Here is a 21,599-nt window from a genome sequence, read left to right as displayed (position 1 = left end):
AGCTACGAAGACATGGCACATGACATGGATGTGAGGATCTTACACCCTTGTAATAATATGTCCACATAAAAAATATATATCTTACCCCAAATCTACACAAATAATTATCCATCACTATTGGCTCTGCAGCCCTGCCCTATATGCTTTTAACATCTAAAATGAAAATAAATGTAAACCAGTACTTGGAACCCATGTGCAGATCCTAAAGCCCAGATAATGGTGGAGGACAGACTAGGATAAATATGGTGTCTGTTGCTCTCGGGCGTTAGAGCAACTGTGTATGTTGGGAAAAGTACACAGTTTTGGTATCACTTAACATGTGACAGGATTGTAATGTGCTATAAAGTTTTTTGCTCAAAGTAATCTTATTTTGAAAAGGATAAAGAGTAAGACTACTATTTTGTTGGGTTTTTTACATTTTTACTAGTTTTTCCTTATACAGGGTGGAGCGCGGTAATTTGCTAATTTGGGAGTGAAATAAAAAAATAATGAACTTGTAAAAACTTTATTTTATATTTTATTTACATTGAACAGTAGTGGAATTTACAAATTATTTGGTTTTTAATATTGTATCTGGCAAATGTTGACCTTCGCTATCCACACACTGCTGCATACGTTTTCTGAAGTTCTCATGCACTCTTTCAAGCATGTCGACTGGTATTCTGGCAATCTCAGCGTCAATATTGTTCCTTAGGTCTTCCAGGGTGTTGCTTTTTTGAGTTGCAGGTTGTGGCAGCGCTGTTGGTCGAAGAGAGGGGAGAGTGGGCGTTGCTTAGTGGCTGACGGGAAGTTTGTCTGCAGCTGCTTTTCAGTTGCCATCATGCAGTGGACACGCGAGGAGCGTTCATTTTGTGTTGAAGCGTATTTTTCAAATAACCACTCGATCATAGCAATGCAACGTGCTTTTCGTTTGCGATTCGCTGTTCCCCCACGCGGACGTGTTCCTGGACGGCAATCAGTTGTAAATTGGGTAAATGCGTCCCAACACTATTGTTCAATGTAAATAAAATATAAGATAAAGTTTTTACAAGTTCATTATTTTTTTATTTCACTCCCAAATTAGCAAATTACCGCGCTCCACCCTGTATAAAAATTAAAAAATGGAAAGATCCTGGTTTTGCTCTCGCCAAATAAATGACAGGTGAGAGCTGCCTGTGATTGGCAGAGCGCCCCAGCCAATCACAATCAGCTCTTTCAGCAGCCGGGGATTTTAAATCCCCGTCTGCTGATAGATCAGCACTACAGAGTCGGGGACAGCGCCAAGAAGACGTGGCTGAGACCCGGAAGCTGAAGGGAGGTGAGTATCTATTCTTTACACTATTTTTCCTGTTTCTTCAGGGAAGGGCTTATATTTAAAGCCCCACCCTGAAATCCAATTACTGGGGGGTCGACAGCAGGATCCTCTACCGCAGCTGTCATCTGTGACAGCTGTGGTAGGGAATTGAAGAATTCCTCTGCTGCATCTGTCACAGATGTGGTAGATGTAGCAGCAGGGAATCCTTTTTACTAGCAAGGATTAAGGAAAGCAGCAGCTCCATTGAAAACAATGCAAAGCATGGGGCACCTTGAAAAATGCTCGAGTCTCCCATTGACTTCAATGGGGTTCGTTACTCCAGCCAAGCTCTCGAGCATTACAAAAAGGTTGGCTCGAGTAACGAGCACTCGAGCATTTAGTGCTTGCTCATCTCTAATTAAGACTTAAGCAAATTCATTTTTTGTATACCATATATACTCGAGTATAAGCCTAGTTTTTAGCACATTTTTTGTGCTGAAAAGGCCACTTGGTTTATACTCGAGTCAAGGAAGGGTTAAAAAAAAAAAAACTCCATATTCACCTCCCAGCCAGCGTCTGTGTCCCCTGCAGTGGTGCGGCAAGCTGCTTGAATTCCTGTGTTCTCGGCGGCGATGCGGCAAGCTGCTGGAAATCTCCCTGCTGTCATCCCCACCGTCCTCTCTACTCGGCTTTGTCATCCCCCGCCGTCAACGCTGTGATTGGATCGAGTGCCAGCCAATCACAGCCAGCGCTCGATCATTCCCAGCCAATCGCAAGCTGCTTTAGAATTTTTCCCACTGTCATCTCCCTGCTCGGCTTTCAAATCCTCTGCCATCAGCGCTGTGTAAGTAAGTGCTGTGATTGGATTGAGTGCTGACTGTGAGTGGCTGGTGCTCAATCCAATCACAGCGCTTACTTACACAGCACTGACAGAGCCAAGCAGAGAGGACTGCGGGGGATGACAGCGGGGAGAATTCACGCAGGTTGCCGCACAGACGCCGGCTGGGAGGTAAGTACGGAGTTTTTTTTTTCCTAGTATATACTCGAGTTTAGCTCGGCTTATACTCGAGTCAATAAGTTTTTCCAGTTTTTTGTGTTAAAACTTATTGACTCGGCTTATACTTGGATCTGCTAATACTCAAGTATATACGGTATGTACAACTTGCTGACTGAGTGTAGTATTCCCTCTTTTTATGTAACTTATATTATCTCATCACAGTAATGGCAAAGAGTAACATATGTGCCATGCAGTAGATTAATGTTAGCAAACATATGTAAATTCAGCCTTTCTCTATAATTCTCCACGCTTTGTCACTATAACATGAATAGCTTAATGTCTTTGGGGGTTGCAAGCATATGGAAAAATAAATTACATTAGGGAATATGCTTATCTCTCCTTTTTGTATTTCTCGTTTTTACTCTTCTTGTGGTTCAGCAACAGTCATGTACTTTGGTTAATTTGGATTGTTTGTTGGGAGGATATCTTATATAATATGCTGCAGTGTTTGATTGCATTCAAAAATTGGGACTTTATAAAAATAATTGTTAATTTTGTCCTATAGTCATTAACAAATCTGATGTTTCACTGAGAAGAAAAAAAATTACACTGGAGTGAAATTGAATATTTTAGCTCATCATTATACTAAATTATCAATGAGTCGAACTATTAAAATGAAGGGATGTTGGGATGTTCATCCCCACTCACTGTACAGTATAGAGCCTGATCCTGTTAGAAGTCATAGAAGAAGAACCGATTCTGCGCTGCTACCGCAGATCCTCTGCATGATCCCTATTGCTATTCTACACTACTTGGAATAGCTACTAACAAAGCAAGCTTGAAAGAAAGACCTGTCCATGTAGTTCAATCCATTATCCTGTAGAGTTGATATAGATGAAAGCAAAAACAACCTTCAGTAGCCAGAAGCCAGTTTTGTCTATTTTACGGGAAAAAAAATTCTTCCTAGTTGCAAATATGGATAAATCGTCCAGTCAGCAATTATTTCCAGCAATTTAGTACCTTTTACTGTGCGTTCACACGTAACGGAAATCCAGCGAATGTTCTGCAGCGGTAAATGCCTTGGCAAAATCTGCCTGGGTGCCTTTCTTGAGTGTAACCATGTTACATGTTATAATCACTAGATTGATTATAAGGATCATTGATCCACGGATTTATTCATAGAAGCCTGGAAAATTGGCTTCTACCTCAATGGGGGCTTTATGCCTTTCTCTGGATCAACATTGCAGGATAATTGGTATGATATGTTACTATTTTACTATATAGTGACCAGTAATTTGTCTGTTTTCCTCTAATTTTGATAATTGCAGTCTACCCATTGCATTCGTTACTCTGGTTACGGCCGCCTGCACATAGCCGGATTTGCATTGTGAATTCCGCAGCAGATTCCTGCCCATGAGCGTAAACCAATTGCATTTTTTCCGCTTGCGGGGGGAAAAATTGCAGCATGCTCTATTCCTAGGCAGATTCCATGTGGACAGCTTCCATTGAAGTCAATGAAAGCCGCCTGACCCACGGCCCTTCCACTATTCTCATTGGGGAAAGGTCGCAGGATCCATGTCATTACCTAGCGACGGCGTTATCTGTACTGCGCATGTGCGAGAATGTGATCGCCAGCACATCCACAATACAGATAAGAAGACAGCAGGTAGGTACGTAAGGGTCACCGGCTGGGCACAGGGTCAGTCTCTACTGCGGGATCCCGCATGTGGAATCCGACCCAGTCGTGTGCAGGCGGCCTACCTGTTTCTAAACCCATGCCAGCTCTGCTGCAGTATGTCTTCGTGTTAACTAGTGTGCAAACTTTTACACAGCATTCCATGATTTTATTTGGCTTTGCAGCAGCTGCCTGACATGTTGCTACGGTTCAGTTTTCTGTCAGTTTTACTGACTGTTTCCCCATTATATATGTATGGTACATGCATATTCCTTTTTGAAGTACATAACCTTACATTTATTGGTGTCAGAACCTCATTGGCCTTCAACTTCTTCATATCCCTCTGTAATACAGTATTGACCTCTTCTGTGTTAACTGCTTCGCACCATTTAGTTTTATCTGCAAAACATTATAATTTACTCCTTAAACCGAACACAAGGTCAATAAAACACATACACATATTAAAAAGAGCAAGGCTCCATACTGAGCACAATCACTAACTATGGATTAGCCAGTAAAGAAAAGATAAATACAGCAGAGTCGTCAATTCTTTGAAAGTAAATTTACAGGATGATGCCTACAGGGGTGTCGTATCACCACTTAGAAGGAGACCTGGCATGACTGAAGCCCAGCAATGTAGGGATACAGAAACAGTTGGCATTCTGTTTCACTGTGGAAAGGATCAGTAAAAGTATTTGAAAAAAGCAGAAGAGGGTGATAAGAGGTGTATCACTTTTTTGGCTGTCTGTCAGGTCATTGGCTGTTTAGAAGCAAGGATGAGCACTTTGACTTAACGGTTGTAATCTAGGTAGAGAAATACCAAGTCTACAGAAGCTTTTCCCACAAACCTATGTAGCCGGGACAAGTTCATGTAGGTGCTTCATTTCTGGAGATATAAACCTTTTCAAGTCAGTTGAGTCTAGTTTAAGAGAATTCAAGTGATATCAAGTCCAGAGGAAGGATCTTAACTGACTGGACCAAAGCCTTTGCAAGCTGACATCCCTCTATTTCTAAAATAGGGACATGAGTCTGAAAGAAGCTAATGTCTTCATAGGCAGTCTGACACTTGCTGCCCAAAGACTCAATGCATTTCTTCTCATTCATAAATAATAGGTTCTCAAATAAGAGAGTAACAGATATTCTAGTCATTAACGACTGCCAATTGACATTATAGCATGCCATTTGGTGCACATTGGTTGCATGCAGCAGATAACTGCTAGTATGGAACCAAACAATAAGATGATTTGCTCCATACAGATTGCATTTTTGGAAGACATCTCCTGTTTACACAGGGAGATGTGCTACCAGGGATATGACGTTTTTGCTCACCTAAACAATGCAGTAAGGCATGTTTGCTCATTCGTTGGTTGATGGGTCAATGATCAGGAAGAATCTTTTCTTTTCGGCTTCCATAGGCTTCTATTGAAGCCTATGGAAGCCGTCCGGATCCGCGGGAGACCCGCACCAGAATTTAACTCACCTGCTCCGGACGGTACGGGTCTTCCTTTCTTCGCGGCCGGGTCTTCTTTCTTCGGCCTGGTGGATGTGCCCAGCGCATGCGTGCAGCACACAACCGATGTGCCGAGCACATCCGCCAGGCCGAAGAAAGAAGATCCGGACGCGAAGAAGGGAAGATCCGGAGCGTGCGGAGAGGTGAGTAATTCTTATTTTCAGCCCTCATGTCCGCGGGGCAGGAGGGACCCGCTACGGATTCTCCGTGGAGAATCCGTAGCGGGCCTGATTTTCCCTGTGGACATGAGGCCTAAGATGGCCTAGTCATGGAGAATCTGTAGCGGGTCCCTCCTGCCCCGCGGACATGAGGGCTGAAAATAAGAATAAACTCACCTGCTGCAGGCCGTGCGTGTCTTCCCTTCTTCGCGGTCGGATCTTCTTTCTTCGGCCCGGAGGATGTGCTCACCCGGAGCAGGTGAGTTTAATTCAGGCGCAGGTCTCCTGCGGATCCGGACGGCTTCCATAAGCTGTAATAGAAGCCTGCGGGAGCCATCCCCGCGGGAGACCCACAGCTAAATGGAGCATGTCTGGATTTCTTCCTGCACGTGGGACCCGCGCTTGCAGGGAAAAATGACATTCGCAGGTATTTAACTACCTGCGGGTGTCTAATGCATCCCTATGGGGTGCGAATCCGCGTGCAGGAAAAACGCTGCGGATTTAAAATGTTAATTGTACCGTGGACATGAGGCCTTGCCAGTCCTGTCCAGCAGGTCCTCTTTCCTAGCTCATCATATATCTCTCACCGAAGGTAGTGTGTGAGAAACATGGTGGGGGGGGCTCTAGTTGGGCCTATTGTTTAGGCTGTCTAGGCCAGTCAACCTTTTCAAGGATTGAGGTGTAATACAATCATAGTTCTCTTTGTTCATCTCGTATAGTTTATCTTTGGAGATTTGCTAATAGATTATTTAACCAAGAACAGTCCTCCAGTCCCCCAAAATGGAGCAAGGTGCAAATTTAAAGCTCATACACCCCTATGTAGATCCATTAGTAGCCTGTTTTATGATTATTTATCCATTCTTCGTGGATAACTTGGGCAATTGCAGAATGCCCCAAATCAGTAGTACTATAATAAGGACTTGATTATGGAGCCTTTACAGTGTTAGAAATATTCAATGCACATCTACTCAAAGTAACTAGATCGGGAGTTCTGCTTGCAGTGCAATTACAACAGGACAGTATTGCGTGCCTGCAAACCGGGCCAACAAACAAAACGTTTACAAAGTATAATGGTCGGAATACATTAAGGAATTGCTCATTCTTATCCTCACAGGCATTGCACCAATGAAGTCTGGTGCCAGACATCCTGTATAATAGGGGAGGTAATGACAGGCTAACACTTATATTAAACATCTCACTTATGTAGGAATTTGTTTTGGCTGAGAACGTGTGACTAATAGGTCACTATTGTATTTTGTCATATTTTTATTAGCTAACAAGTAACATTCCTCAGAGACTGCCTAGTAAAATTGAGGCTTGTCGTTTTCTTTAGATCCTACAGGATTTTAAATTCTACCCCAGTGTTTGAAATAATGAATTCTCAGAAGAACGCTGTGTTTCCTGTAATTAAGAATCCAGCAAGATTTGAAAAGAGCCGAGAATTCAGCCGAGCCCCTACTGTACAGTCAAATGGTTTTCTATGAATTATTAACAAGCCAGGCTATCGATAAGTGTCAGCTATTCCCAAACAAGGATGCATCATGCCTTTACTTTTTATAGCTCTTTGGATCGCAGTGTGAGCTACATCCTTGCTCAAAACATTAATCATACACTAGCAGAAAAGCTGTAAAGGCAGAATATTGGTCTAGTACACTCACAACAACTGCGGCGCTCTGTGCCCTGACCTATTATCAGAGATCTTTGCTAGATGGAAGAATTGGAGACGGGATATTTATTTACTAAGGACAATTATTGTTTGCAGTGATTGTTGTGATTCCAGGCTTTGTCCGTGGGAAAGAATAAACTTTCCTGGGTTCTCAACAATACTTTCCTATGGGGATGGACTCTAGGCTATGGAGGTGATGCGTGTTTTTTCTACCCAATAACATTTACTGATACTACTGATACAATCAGCTTGATTGAATGCTCCGGATAGTTTTTAGGGATTTTAAGCAAGTGCTGGTTTTATTGATCAATTTTTTTTTCCTCAATTGCCTAAATTATTTTTGCTGCGTTTTTTTTTTCCCGTAGCATATAGGGATATTTTTTAATATTTTTTAAATAATTTTGTGGCCATTTTATAAGGTTGTAATAAGCTAAAATTAAAACCTTTTTTTTTATTTGTAGTTTTTTTATTTTTAAACTTAGGTCTAGAGATAAGTGAGCACGCTCGTTCAAGGCAGATACTCGAGCGAGCATCACTCTTTTCTGCTTACTCGTCTGAGAAAATGTGGATGGGTGGCGGGGGAGAGAGCGGGGAGGGGGGGAGTGAGAGATCTCTCTCTCCCCCCACTCCCCCCGACGCCCCCCCCCCCCCAGGCATTTGCTCGAACGAGTAAGCGGTTATTCGAGAAGAGCTCAAGTATCTGCCTTAGACGAGCGTGCTCGCTCATCTCCATTTAGAACATTAAGTTAAAACAAAATCCAGGAATGGGCTTCTCATTTTGATTCTTTTTTATATATTTTTATTTTATTCTGTTAATTATTTTTTATTGATTTTTGTACCTATTTTTTCTAACATCTATGTTTCGCATGAAGACATATAAGATCCCTGGGGGTCATTCACATGGTCTTTTATTTCTACCTTTCATACTTTTCCACTGTAGCTGGAGCATTCATAGTAGCCCCAGTTAGTGATTACTGTCATTACAGGGGGATGTTTCCTTCTCTATTAGAGTTGATCTTCATCTCCTAGGACCCTGAAGGTCTGCTGGGACAGGGGGTACCCAGTGGTCATATGATTGCCGGGTCGAATAGCGGAAGTAACACTTGTGCTTTCTCTTTTCACTACATAGAGCTCATTGAGTGCTTCTTAGCATGCAAGAGAGAATGCAGAAGCAGTTAAAAACCACTTCTACCTTCTCCTCCAGGTCCTTAGTTGTAATTAACAGCCAAGGACCCGACCTGCTACATTGCAGAAGCTTTAGACCCAATGCACACAGGCATATGTGCATTGCAGAATCCGGAGCGGGCATCCCCCTTTGGATTCCACAGCAAATACTGCCCATAGACATGCTATAGAAAATCGCTTTTCCATGTCTACGAGCAGAAATCCATTACAATTTTCCATTCGTGGATGGAAAATTACAGAATGTCCTATTCTAGCACAGACTGCTTCCATTAAAGTCAATTGAAGCTGTCCAATTTGTGGCCCTTCCGAAATGACATTGTGGAAGGGTCATGGATTCCACGTCATTGCCTAGCGACCGCGCGGCACTTTCTCTATAGTGCATGTGCGGCGGTGCACCAGCCGACGCATCTGCAGTACAGAAGAGAAGACTGCGGATGGTTACGTGGGGGTCACAAGCCGGGCACAGGGTCGGATTCGCTGCGGGATTCCGCATATGGAATCCAACCTGGCCATGTGCATTGGGCCTTAAACTCACACAGTATTTTTGCTATCAACCGGGATTAAAGCCCAGGACCAAGTGCCATAAATTTACGGTGCTTGATACTTAATGAGTTAAGATTATCCCAGCAATATCTTCACAAAGTTACAAATACATTTTATTTAATGTATGTTCTACATATTGTATTACCTATGATCTCAAAATATAGTATGGAATGATAACACAAGAGAGGAAAACACATCAAAGTTCACTAGTGTCACTCAGCTATATAGGAGAAAATTGCTTGCCATTGTAATCAGACACAAACATCTACTCATGACTTATCAAGGGGAGCGTTGTATAGTAACCTGTTTGATCATCTTGTCTATGCCTACTAGTATTATCTATATTATGGCATGGTGTTTCATATTTCAGGAAACTCATAGGTTCATACCAGGTGGCCATAAAGTACTTGCATTTTAATATCTATACTATGCCTGCAAGACATAGGCGCCTGTGGTTCTTCTGAAGTGAACTCAGGGTATTCGGAGTCCAATTCAGTAGAACCATGGGTGATCTGTTTCTCGAATATATACAGTATTTAAAGACAACATCATTTTCTGTTTCTTGGATGTATAAACAGTAGCTGAAAATGTACAAAAGAAGCAAAAAACACTTTTAATGTTTAAACATAATAAATCTGTCACAATGAGCCATTTTCTATAATTCTATGTCAGATTCTTCTCAGATTAGTAAAACAACTGTGTTGTGTGTATTTAGGAAAATTGTCTTATGTGGATGCTCTAAATCACTTTAATTTGGCTCTGTTATTTCAAGCAAATGTTTCATTGTTTCGCAGAAACTGCTGTTAAATTTATATACTGCAATTTACAGATGTAAAATCACAGAGTCAGGTTTCCAAGTCTCAGATATTAACATAAGAAGAAAAACGGCGTTCGAGGTATCAGTAGACCAGAAGATACCAAAGTGTACGCTGCACATACTGTCAGACCATATTCAGACGGACGAGGGCGCAACTTGCATGGAAGAGCACACGGACACTCCATCAGTATGCTGTGCGATGTGTGGGACATCACATGTCGTATATCCGTATGAGACCTGCACAAAAATAAGACATGAAGGGATTCTTCAAACTCGGACCATTGGTCCAAGTGAAAAATCGCTCATGTGAAAGGACCCTTTCAAATAAATGGGTTATTTTGCCATGCAACTTCTATCCAACTCGGACATAAACAAAACGTGTATGGAAATCTTAGCCATGTAAATACACCCTTACTTTTTGATCTCCGTGGGATAAAACTTGTAATGCTCATCATCCAAGGGTTGGATCCAGAATTTTTTATGTTGTGGAGATGACCTAGGTCTCCTTCAGATGTCCACAGCATGATCAAATTTTAATATCTCTATTAAGGCCACAAGGTCTGGTCCAGTCCAGGGTCTAATGATGTAAACTAACAACATCATAGATCCCTATTCTGCTGTTTATTCTGGTCGGCCATCTGATGGACACTAAAATATGGCCACATAACTGGCTGTCTGAATAAGGCCTTAGGGTGTGTTTACATGTGCTGCAGATTTTGTCATAGATTTGGTGTAGATCTGCAGATTTCACCCTTTCAATTGAATTCAAATTGAAGAGGTAAAATTTACTTCAGATCTGCACCAAAATTTGCGACAAAATCTGCAGCAAATCAGTGATTTATAAACACCCCCTAAATCTGTTTTCAGAGACTGGAATGCTTTTTGATGTGGACTCCAATTCAACAGTAATTTGGAAAAGATTGAGAGGCAGACAATGCCTCCCCCAAATCTGCCTGTACCTTCTGCAAAAATATAGGTGCATAAAGTAGGTTGGAATAGATTGTTTTTAAAAAATTGGAATTAACACTTGCTGATGCTTCCAAGACCAGCCGAAGGGAGAAGATGCATCTGCGCAAGCACGTCTAAAAAAGCAAGAAGACACCGAAGTTAGACGGAACCATAGCAACGGGGACGCTAGCAACGGAGCAGGTAAGTGAATAACTTCTGTATGGCTCATATTTAATGCACGATGTATATTACAAAGTGCATTAATATGGCCATACAGAAGTGTATAACCCCACTTGCTTTCGCGAGACAACCCCTTTAAGTAGTACTACCATGCAGATTAATATTTCATTCAGGGTCTTTGCAAAGCTGACTAAAAAGCTCTATTGCCAACACTGCCAAGTTCAATGTTAAAAAAAACTTAACATGTCAAGAAAAAACAGGAATTTCTATTTTCCAGTCTTTTTTGTAGGGCAGATGATGTGAACAGCTTTGGGGTTCCTTATAATCTATACTTAGAAGTCTCATTGTGTTTTTGTTGCTGCCTCATACTGGATGACATATCCGTTGACTGCCATGCATGGGTTACAGTTACTATCAGCATATTGCATCGCTTTGCCACATAAATCCTGATGTTTGATATGTCCAGTCTTATTGTTCAAAGACGAGTCGGCACGCAGAGGAAGGATAGAAGTATTTTAAATGTAAGCAATTGAGGGTTTCATCTTTTTGTTTTTTAACTTTCTTTTTATTTAGCTCTTCTATATGGATCATTTCTACCTTTAAATTACAAATCAGACCTGACCTGAAATCCTGTTTTTCTCTCACCTTCCCAGCATGCACCATTTCCTTCGTCCTTTATTCCTCTTGAAGTTTTTTTCCTGAATTATTTATGAGGAATATGAAACTCTCTAAGATAAAACTGAAACTAATAAGTAAGAGAGGATATGGGTGCGTCTTCAAATCTAATCTGTAAAACTATTCTTTACACTGCCGTATGTTGTGCCTGCATTCTGCTCCCATTTGTAATTAATTTGACCCATTATAAACCAAACTATTTCAGACTTTGATTTTACCTGGTTCATCACGGACAATCCCGATGACTCAAATGGGTGTATCCATAAAAGAGCGTCTGCACTGTTCTGTTGCTCGATCCAAAATAATCTATGTTTTATGGCATATTATTCCTAAAACTTATGTCGGAGGTTGTGTGGAAATGAGCCGGTGATGATACCAGTCCGACTTTTCAGATAGTTTACCAAAAGAAAAGTAATTCAGTTAAATAGATGGTCTGCACACCTTAATAGCCTTGTTCCTGCAGACTCCATTGCCTATCTTTCTTGTAGCCTCCCATTTGCCCACAATGGTTTCCATAGTATACAGAGCCTGAAGCAACTCTAATTTCAGGTGAGTGGTCTCAACCGCTCAATGTCAATGGCTGACATCATGTTCGATAAATATAATAGTGGGGTTGTAGGAGAAAGAACTTACCAAATAAAAATGGGTAAAGCAGATCCTGGCAGGGACTATATAGCACTATTAGCAGCCAAGCCAAGAATGTAGCCCAGTGGGAAATGCAAGCTAGCATCTGCAGAGACAAGTTATATACAGTAGGCAGCAACCAATAATAAAGGACCACGGTAGCTGCAGAGCTGAGGGTGGCGGCAAAAAGGAGTTAGGCCACCGCAGGCACAGCGCTGTATTGGGAAAGAGGGCCTGCCAGTGGGAACACATGGCTTCTTCATATGTCAGTGGACTGAAGTAGTCATACACCCAAGGCAGCTGTGACTAATAAGAATTAGTATGGGATATGTCAGATAGGCGGTGTGATCACTGATATGGATGGTTGTATTATTTAGGCATTGTGCAATAACCGTGCCGTTAACGCCAAAGTGCTGTACAAATGAAAACGGGTTTGAATACATTCCATATATAAAACGAGAGGAACAATAAGCATCTACTAAATGATTGACAAATTGATGCGGAGGGATAGAGGACCATGCTGCAAGGACTTAGGCTGGGTTCACACGGGGCGTATTCCCGCCGGAAATCCCGCGGTTTGGCCGCAGCAAAAACCGCGAGATTTCCGCCGGGAGAACCGCCGCGGAAAAACCCACGGCGGCTTTGAAGCGGCCTGGCTGCTGCTCACTTTTCCGTTGCGGCCGGCACTCCCATAGGGGAGAGCAGGGCCGCGGCGGAAAGAAAAGATAAACAGAAATGCTGCATATTGTGAAACCGCGGCTGCGGCCGCTGCAACCGCGGTTCCAGCCTGACTTACCGCAGCGGATTGGCCATCCCATGTGGACAAGATTTCTGAGAAATCTCGTCCACATGGCTGGCTAATCCTGAGATTAGCGGCCACGGGCGGATTTGCCGCGGCAAATCCGCCCTGTGTGAACCCAGCCTTACAGTCTACAAAGGCGGTGGGGGGTGGTAGATGAGGATAGAATAAATAACACTAATAATTTACTATGTAATAATACTTATTAATTATTAAATTACCATTAAAGCAGAAAATACCTGATTGTCGCTTGACTGATTGCAAGTACTGTACTTCTAAAAAGAAAGACTGCAAAACGTAAGTTTTATTAGTAAAGTTTAGCAATTAAAACCCCCAAGGGGATGGGGTTCACAATTGATAATAAGCTAAGAAAGACAATTCATACATAGACCTCTAACCGTTTACTAAAGGGATTTGACTGCAGTTTTCAACACTCAGTGAACTTGAATGAACGTCAAGCCCCCCCCCCCCCCCCCCCGCCATATTATTGTTTGTCTTGGGGGAATTTGATAATTATTTCGACACTTTTGCACAACATAGCTGCATGAATAGAAGTACTGTGCAAAACTGTATGTTTATGTTAATTAGGCATTCTATGGTAGAATGTTTGGAGTTTTTATTCAGGCTCTGTATTATGTAGTCGTGGTAACTTCTTTACATAAAGATAGACAACAGTGGATGTTGCCATATCAATACAAAGGGAGTCGGGTATGTTACACCTGCAGCCAGCTGAGATAGTCCATTACTAGTTGTATGCATATTTAATCAGAGCAATACAGTATCAGTACATGCTTCATGTAACTCTATGTAGTGAACATTAATGGGGCTAACTGGGTTGGGAAAATTAATGGTCTATCCTCAGGATAGGTCATCAATATCTGATGGTGATGTCCAACTCTCAGGACCCTCACCAATCAGCTGTTTGAAGGGGCCCCGGTGCTCGTGGAAGTGTTGTGGCCTCTTCGATGTTTACATCTGCGCACAATCCGGTTCGTATTTAGAACACAGTACTTTTCAAATGCCATAGTTTTCATTGACGTGAATAGGACAACACTGCAGTACTCAGAACGGCCACTATGAAAAGTACAAACAGGATCTCAGACGGATGGAAACATTGAAGATGATGCAGAACTCGTATGAGCATTCATCCCCTTCAAACAGCTGATCGCTGTGGGTCCCAGGAGTCGGACCCCCAATGATATGATATTGGTGGGCTATTCTGAGGATAAGGCCATCAGTTTTAACAACATGGTTAAATACTTTAACTTGACACGTAGGCTTTAGTCACACAAACGTTTTTACGTGCTATGTATTTGCGTTTTCAAACCCGGCCGAAAAACGTGACCATCTGAGGCATTTGATTCCAATGCATTTGTTTACATGGACGATTTGGCACCCGGCATGGAAAAATAGCACATACTCGACCGAAATCAGCGGGCGCTTTTACACACGGCTGGAAAAGAAAGTTCTGGTTTCATCTACCGATCAATATACGCTGGTGGTTCCCATAGACTCCTACGGGAGCTGGAATAATAGTGGGGGGGGGGGCCTTTTAGCAGCATCCAACGCAGGAAAAAGCTGCCTTTATTTAGGCATTAGAAGTCATTCCGAGGATTTATGCCAAGCAAGGGATTTCCAGCCTGCGGTGTATTTTTTCGCTAGTGCGTCACCTCTGGTTGTGTGAATGGACGAGAAAATGCTAAATAAGCTCAGGATTTGATTGCGTCATTTCTTCATTCACGCGATTTTAGGGCCCGTGTGGGCGACCAAAAATGCATACACTTGTGTGAAGGAGCGCGTTAAATGCACAGTTGCAACAAATCTTAACTTGACTGTTTAAATGGCTTTTGCTGTGTTAGGCCGGCATCACATGGGCATATTTGCACATGTATTTCTGTACACAAAATTTGCGCATGAAAAACGTAGGGAATAGAAACTGTTGTTTTTGTTTGTTCACATGCACATATTTTTTCTTCGCATTTCAGTACACACAAAAAAACGCAGCATGCTCTATTTCTTGTGCATTTGCGTACCCAAAGTTCCCATAGAAGTCAATGGTGATGCGTAAATATGTGCAAATGTGTGCACAGTACGCTAGGAGATGTGTGAAACACTGCCTATGTGTGCAGGGAAAAGAACACATCTCATTAAACTAATTAGCCATGTGTGTATTTTTTGGCTGCGCACAAATGAACATGCCCTGCGGGTGCAAAAAGTAGAGCAAAATACGCCAACGGGCATGCAAAAAGGCATTTATTCCCATATACGCAGTACTCAGATGCATGAAAATATGCATATGCTCGTGCGAATGAGGCTCCAGAATATTCTGCAGCACACAGCGGAATATTCTACCATGGAAATATGCATATCTAACGTGAATATTGAAATGAAGGTATTTGTGAATTCCCAGCAAAATCCACATAAAGATACGTGGAATCTGGTGCTGATTTTTTTCAGGCAGCAGACTATCGCACAATATTTCAACAACAACACTAAGTGTCAATTTAAATTTTGTCACATCTATGTATGTGTGTGTATGTATGTATGTATGTATGTATGTGTGTGTGTGTGTATGTATGTGTGTGTATGTGTGTGTGTGTGTGTGTGTGTGTGTGTGTGTATGTATGTATGTGTTTATATATATATATATAATCTCTATTATTATTTATCTATAGATAAATAGGTATAGATAAAATATATTTGCACTGCCGTTTCTTTATACATGAAGGCCATATTAACGGAAAACAACAGCATGTTACATCTTAAACCATGATAACATTTATCTCTATGAAGAGTTCGCTGGTAATGAAGCATTTGTCTTCCAAGATAATGATCAAAGAATAGAGTACATATTAACACAATATGCAGAGAATGTTCTACTTGCCATAGTAATTATGTGAAAATGGTTGTGGTTGAATAGCTCTCTGAGAAGTTAGTCGTTTGAAGGCATTGATCTATCTTTCATAGACTCCTTCTTTTATTATAACAACAATAAAATCAAGCATAATCAGTTCTAACTTACAAGTGGAATAACTCTTCGCCTGTGAAGTATTGCACAATGAATTAAATCATTCCTAAACCATTTAAAGTGCTTTTGTAACATTAAAGCCATTTGAGGTACTCTCTGTACTCCACAACTTCTAGGTCTCATTGACTTGCTTTATACGCGACGTGTCTCAGCGATGATTAGGTCACCAAGTAAAGAGATCAGCACAGTTGGGAAGCTCCGGCACCAGCAGATCACAGTAAGCACTCAGCACTTGAAAATTCACTTTCCCCACCGTCAGGTGGCTGTGAGGTCGGACATAATCTATATTATATTATGAGAACTTTTCAGAAACTTCCATTTAACAAGTCTCCCCATTACTTATCTTCCTTACATTTATACTTTGTGAGAATCACATTTGCTCATTCATGGTAAGATTCTGCAATTAAGCCTGACTCATCCCGGTAATTATCCATAGTACATTTGCATGACCACAGCGTGAGCTCAGTACTTTTTCAAGCTTTTGATCCTTGATACACAAGTTTAGGATAAGTATCCGCTACATTACTCAGTGCTATAGCTGTTGAATTAGCAGGTGAATTGGGGCGCTTCTAGATGGAATGATTATCGTTCAAAAAAATCCATCAAATGAGCGAAAATGAATAATTATTTGGTTTAAACTAACCAAACGACAAACGGTGATTGTTCATTTTTCATTCGTTTATTTTATGCAGGCAAAAAAATCATCGTTGGCTCCTTCATTTCGGTTTAATCAGCGCTCATTCAGTTCCACTTATACAGAGAATTAAAAAACTGAATGAGTCAATGATGCCATTGAATGAGCCAATGATGCCCTTGAATGAGCCAATGGGGTATATGCCTGTATAAGAGTGAATGAGCTAGCATTGATGTCACTCACTTGTTTAAATGATAATCGGCTCGACTAGAGGGACCTATTGTAAATTGCAGTTTAGAGTAAACCTACTGGAAGAAATGCATAAAAGGGTCCTTTAAGAACATAATTAAAATGTGAAACTTGTTAAATAGAACACTCTAGACACAGCTAATATACTGTGTTATGCCCAATAACAGTCCTCAGGGGCGGTGTATGGCGTAGTGATTCAGATAACACCTAAGGCAGAAAACCCCCTGGTCCCCATACGATACATAACATATCAACTCTACCTGGAGTTTTTATTTAATATCTTCTATACTGAGAAGTGAAGTTACAGGCCCGAAACTTGAGGCTGCACTACTGGGAGGTTATATTGACAACATCTGTCATAAAGGTTTTATTGACAACATCTGTCGTCATGATTCTCTCATTAAGTTTCAGGTCTATTAATTCGAGCTTCAAGCTAAATGTGAGCCTTCACCAAAGTCAAGGCAATGTCAGGGGGGACTTGTTATTTGTATTGCGCCAACTTATTCCGCAGCGGTTTCAGGTAATTTATTATTATTTACCAAGCTGGGTACTCTTTTTACCGACCTCAGAAGGATTATAGCGCAAATCTATGTCAGGTCACATTTCGACTTTGTCGTAGAGGAGAACCAGAGATGCACTAAATTTCGTAAAATATTAGTGTGTTTTAGATTAAGATCCATATATAAAACATCGGTTTAAGTAAATTCCTCACGTAGGAGTAGATTTGCTATTAAAAATACAACAGTTTGTACAAACTGTCTTACATGTTTTGCACCAAATTTACTATGTTTTTAGACTCTTTTGGACACCTTTTTTTTTGACTTGTCCAAAAAAGGAATGTAGCCTAAATTGAGCTAAAAGTTATGCCAGATTGCCGTAAATTGTGCCAATTTTTGGTGCAAGTTTTGGCATAAACTAACAGGTGGTATAAACTTAGACTAGACAATCTTAACATTCGACTGATTTATCATCCAGCTGTGATGATTCTGGCGCATTTTAAGACTGTCTGTCTTAGTTTGCACTGTCTAATCTTTAGACAGCAGTAGGAAATAAGCGTCAATGTGTCCAGTATTCTTGTAAAGCAGACTGCTAGTGACTAGTTCAATAAGGGCAATATAAACGTCTCAAGTCATAAATAAAGATGACCACAACTGCAAACACGAATAGGTCCTATGCCTCAGATTGCATTTACCTCGTCACCTCCACACTAGACCATTTCCTTTGAAGTGACAGAATATTTTCTGCCTCTACTGTCCTTGTATTTTTGTGTTCAGTAGTGGCTTTTATTGGTGCGCAGCAAACCCATAATTTTATGCAATATTCACATTTTTACTACACCACACCATAAACTCATTTGTCTCTATCAGCAAACTGCAGGCACAAGCATACCATCATTATAATTATTTATAATTATCTAGCCTGGTTACTATAGTGCTGCAAATACATGTGACATTGCCCATAAAAAGCCGAAGGTTCAAATTGGAGGTAGCAACTGAGTTCTGCAGATATTATTTTCCCAGGTGTTGGAGCAGTTAAATCACCTATTCTGTCGCTTATGATTATTGCTGGGTACGAGCAAGGCGTGACACATGTAAATTACATGCTTTACATTCACGCTACAGTTGGAAATAAAATAATCTTGATGTTTTAATATATCGTAACGTAGAGTAGACCAGTCATACATTCTATCTAGAGGCAGACCCACTCTCAATTCATAGGGGACATTATTCCAAAGGTTCCACTCCCTTATATATTATCAGTAGGTAAACTGTATGAGGGGGGTTTTATACAGGTTTTTTTTTTTTTTTTTTTTTTTGTAAAAAATGTGTCGTTTTTTGAGATAATGCCAGAGGTTGATTTAAAGGGTATGGGAAATACCAAGGATAGATTTATACTTCTTACTGGATCCCTTTGGCTTTGGCTCAGGAAGCTGCATGAAAAAATGCCACAAAACCGCAGCTTGTTTCCAAAATAAAGCTATATGTAAAACCACCCCAAAAGTGTGTAGGTCTACCGAAAGTGCTTGTCATGTCTTATGATGTTCAACCTTAATGTCCATTAGTTACATGCATTTATTGCAGTGGATGTGCAGAGATAAAGACAACATACATGCCTAAATGTTCATCCAGACAAAGACATGATATACCATAAGGCCCCATGCACAGAAAAGCTGCCAAAGCCTGGCAGTTCTGGCAGGAACAAATAATAGTCAACTTTGTATGGCAGCTTCCTGACTTTCCCCCGACAGATGATGGAGGAGAAAAGAAGACTCAAGCAGTTTAAATTTCATTGCCCAATCCTTTTGTCTCCCTTTGAGATAAGCCACCACCAGAGCTGTCTGATAGCAGCTTCCTTCACTGCCCCAATGGAAAAAAAATGAACACTCATCCAAACTAAAGGCCCAAAAGATTGAAAGATCAGCGATCGTTTTGCATAAAGTACTAATAGGAACTAATTGCTATTAGTACTTTATCAGCTTCATTTGCATGCAAATGAGCTTCTGGGAGCTGCTGCAGAACTCAGCAGGAAGTCTGAGCTCTGTAATTAGCTCCATTGTTCAGTCAAAACAATGTAATCTCTAGCTCCTGTGGAGAATTCAACACCATGGACAGCAGGCAGGGCCTGTGGTCCTGCTTATCAGCTGTTCTGCTGGTGGGGCTGACAGCTGAAAACAGCTGATACAGTGTTATCAGCTGTAATCAGCTTTCCCTGGGCAGAACACAGCGTGTGGTCCTGCTTATCAGCTGTTCTGCCGAACAATGGTTTTCAATCAGAACTGAAAATCGTCCTTCAGCAGAAAACTGAAAGATGAGCACATTTATACACAATGATTATCACTCAAAAGATTGCTTTTGAGTGAATTTTAAGCAATAACTGTTGTGTCTAAGTGGTCCTAAAGTGTTCACATGTTTGTATGTCTGGTGGAGTTAGGAGATATAGCTGTTGGCTAAATGAACATTCACCAAACAGCTATTAAAGATATATGGGCTCCTTAAATGGTTATTCCTATATCAGACTTTTACATCATAGCCAAAGGATATGCCATAAACGTCTGACAGGTATGAGTCCCACCTTGGGACCTGCAGCTATCTTCAGTTAGGGCACATACTGCTCCCAGCCACTCTGAGTGACAGAAATAGTCAAGTATCCTACGTTGTTTCTGCAAGTCCCATAGAACTCAATGGGAATTATACAAACAATGTAGTACAGCAAGCTATGCTGCTTACATAACTCGGGAGCCATGGAAGCAGTGTAGACCTACTGTGCTATGCTCTATGTGTAACTTCCATTGACTTGTGTTTGAGTTGCTGAAACAACATAGCTCAGTCGAGCTGTTTCTGTTGTCCCGGCCACCTTGTAATCAGTGATGTTTGGCTAAGATTCGAACACCCCTTTAAGGCGTTTGAGGATGGCCGGTAGCAAATTGCCCTGCCAATGTGCCGATTTGCATAATGGCATTTGGGGAGTGGTGGTTCAGTGCCTGCCCTACAATGCCCCAAATTTTGATTTTTCATTTCTGATTTTGCTCTGGGTACAACTTGCATGTACATACAGATAAAGCCAGGGGTATGTAAGACTGTGCTAACTCGATCTATGTCTCTCCTGTAGACTTCATGAAAATAATTTTTGCCAACAGCTATTTTACTCATTTCTAGCAAGGGATTAATTGATGTGCAAAGTTTTTTTTCCCCCTTTTGTCTAATAATAAAAAATGTTTTTCATCTTTTGTGTTGAGTTCAATTACATGTTGCTATTAAACAAGAATTCTAGAATGTTTCTGTCCAACTGAGAGTTTATTTTATTGAATGTCATAGGGCTGGTGCTTGCACGGAGATTTTAATACAGGCAAGAGTGAATTATATTGGATTTCTAAAGTATACAGTACATAGTTGATATGGCTGCCTAATGTTGATTTAAGATGCATCCAACCAAGCATAGCTGTGGCTGATGGAAGATCAATTTTCAGGCATGGATTCATTTTATCATCTATGCAGTCCACAGTCATCTAGTCCAGATCGCTATCTTTTATACTTATCTTCTTCCTTTCTTCAACCAGATGGCTGCCCTGATCTGTGCAATGGCAATGGGAGATGCACACTTGGTCAGAACAGCTGGCAGTGTATCTGCCAGACCGGCTGGAGAGGGTCTGGATGCAATGTTGCCATGGAAACTTCTTGTGCTGATAACAAGGATAATGAGGGAGGTGAGCAAAAGTCTTCCATTTAAAATCCCTAAAGAACAGAAGGTTATATGTTCACTTTAGATGAGAGTGATTTACTGACAAAAATCTGTTACGTTTCCAAAAAAACTGATTTACAAAAGAAGTTCGGTAAATATATTGTAGTCATCAAAATTGTGCAGCAACGTGCTAGTTGGATCTTTACTCCTTCATTGATTGCCAGAGATGTGAAATTCTAACGATCGTATAGACTACAGTCAAAACCCCAATGCTAGTTTCTAAAATACTGCAATCATTAGTTTAATAATCATGAGCTCAGTCTCCATTCATAAAAATAGTTTTTTATGTTACCCACCATTGTGGTGTGTTTAAAGAGACTGGCCTGAATTAGACAAAGAGTTTGCATGGTTTTTTTTTTGCAAGATAGAGCGCTACTCATAGGCCACATTTGGTATTGC

The 21,599-nt window shown here is 41.0% G+C and overlaps 1 protein-coding gene across 8 annotated transcripts in view; it reads left to right on the top strand.

Moving 5' to 3' along the window:
- TENM2 (teneurin transmembrane protein 2) overlaps positions 1-21,599 on the top strand; it is a 1,550,877-nt gene that overhangs the window by 1,378,721 nt on the left and 150,557 nt on the right. For all 8 annotated transcript variants that reach the window (XM_066591118.1, XM_066591117.1, XM_066591116.1 and 5 more), the window contains one exon: positions 21,019-21,165. In XM_066591118.1, coding sequence (XP_066447215.1) covers positions 21,019-21,165 — 147 coding nt within the window. The remainder of the gene's footprint in view (positions 1-21,018; positions 21,166-21,599) is intronic.

The sequence above is a fragment of the Eleutherodactylus coqui genome, chromosome 2 (genome assembly GCF_035609145.1).
Source record: "Eleutherodactylus coqui strain aEleCoq1 chromosome 2, aEleCoq1.hap1, whole genome shotgun sequence".
Lineage (NCBI taxonomy): Eukaryota > Metazoa > Chordata > Amphibia > Anura > Eleutherodactylidae > Eleutherodactylus > Eleutherodactylus coqui.
Note: the sequence above shows the minus strand (reverse complement) of the source record. Positions and strands in the feature narration are given on the sequence as shown.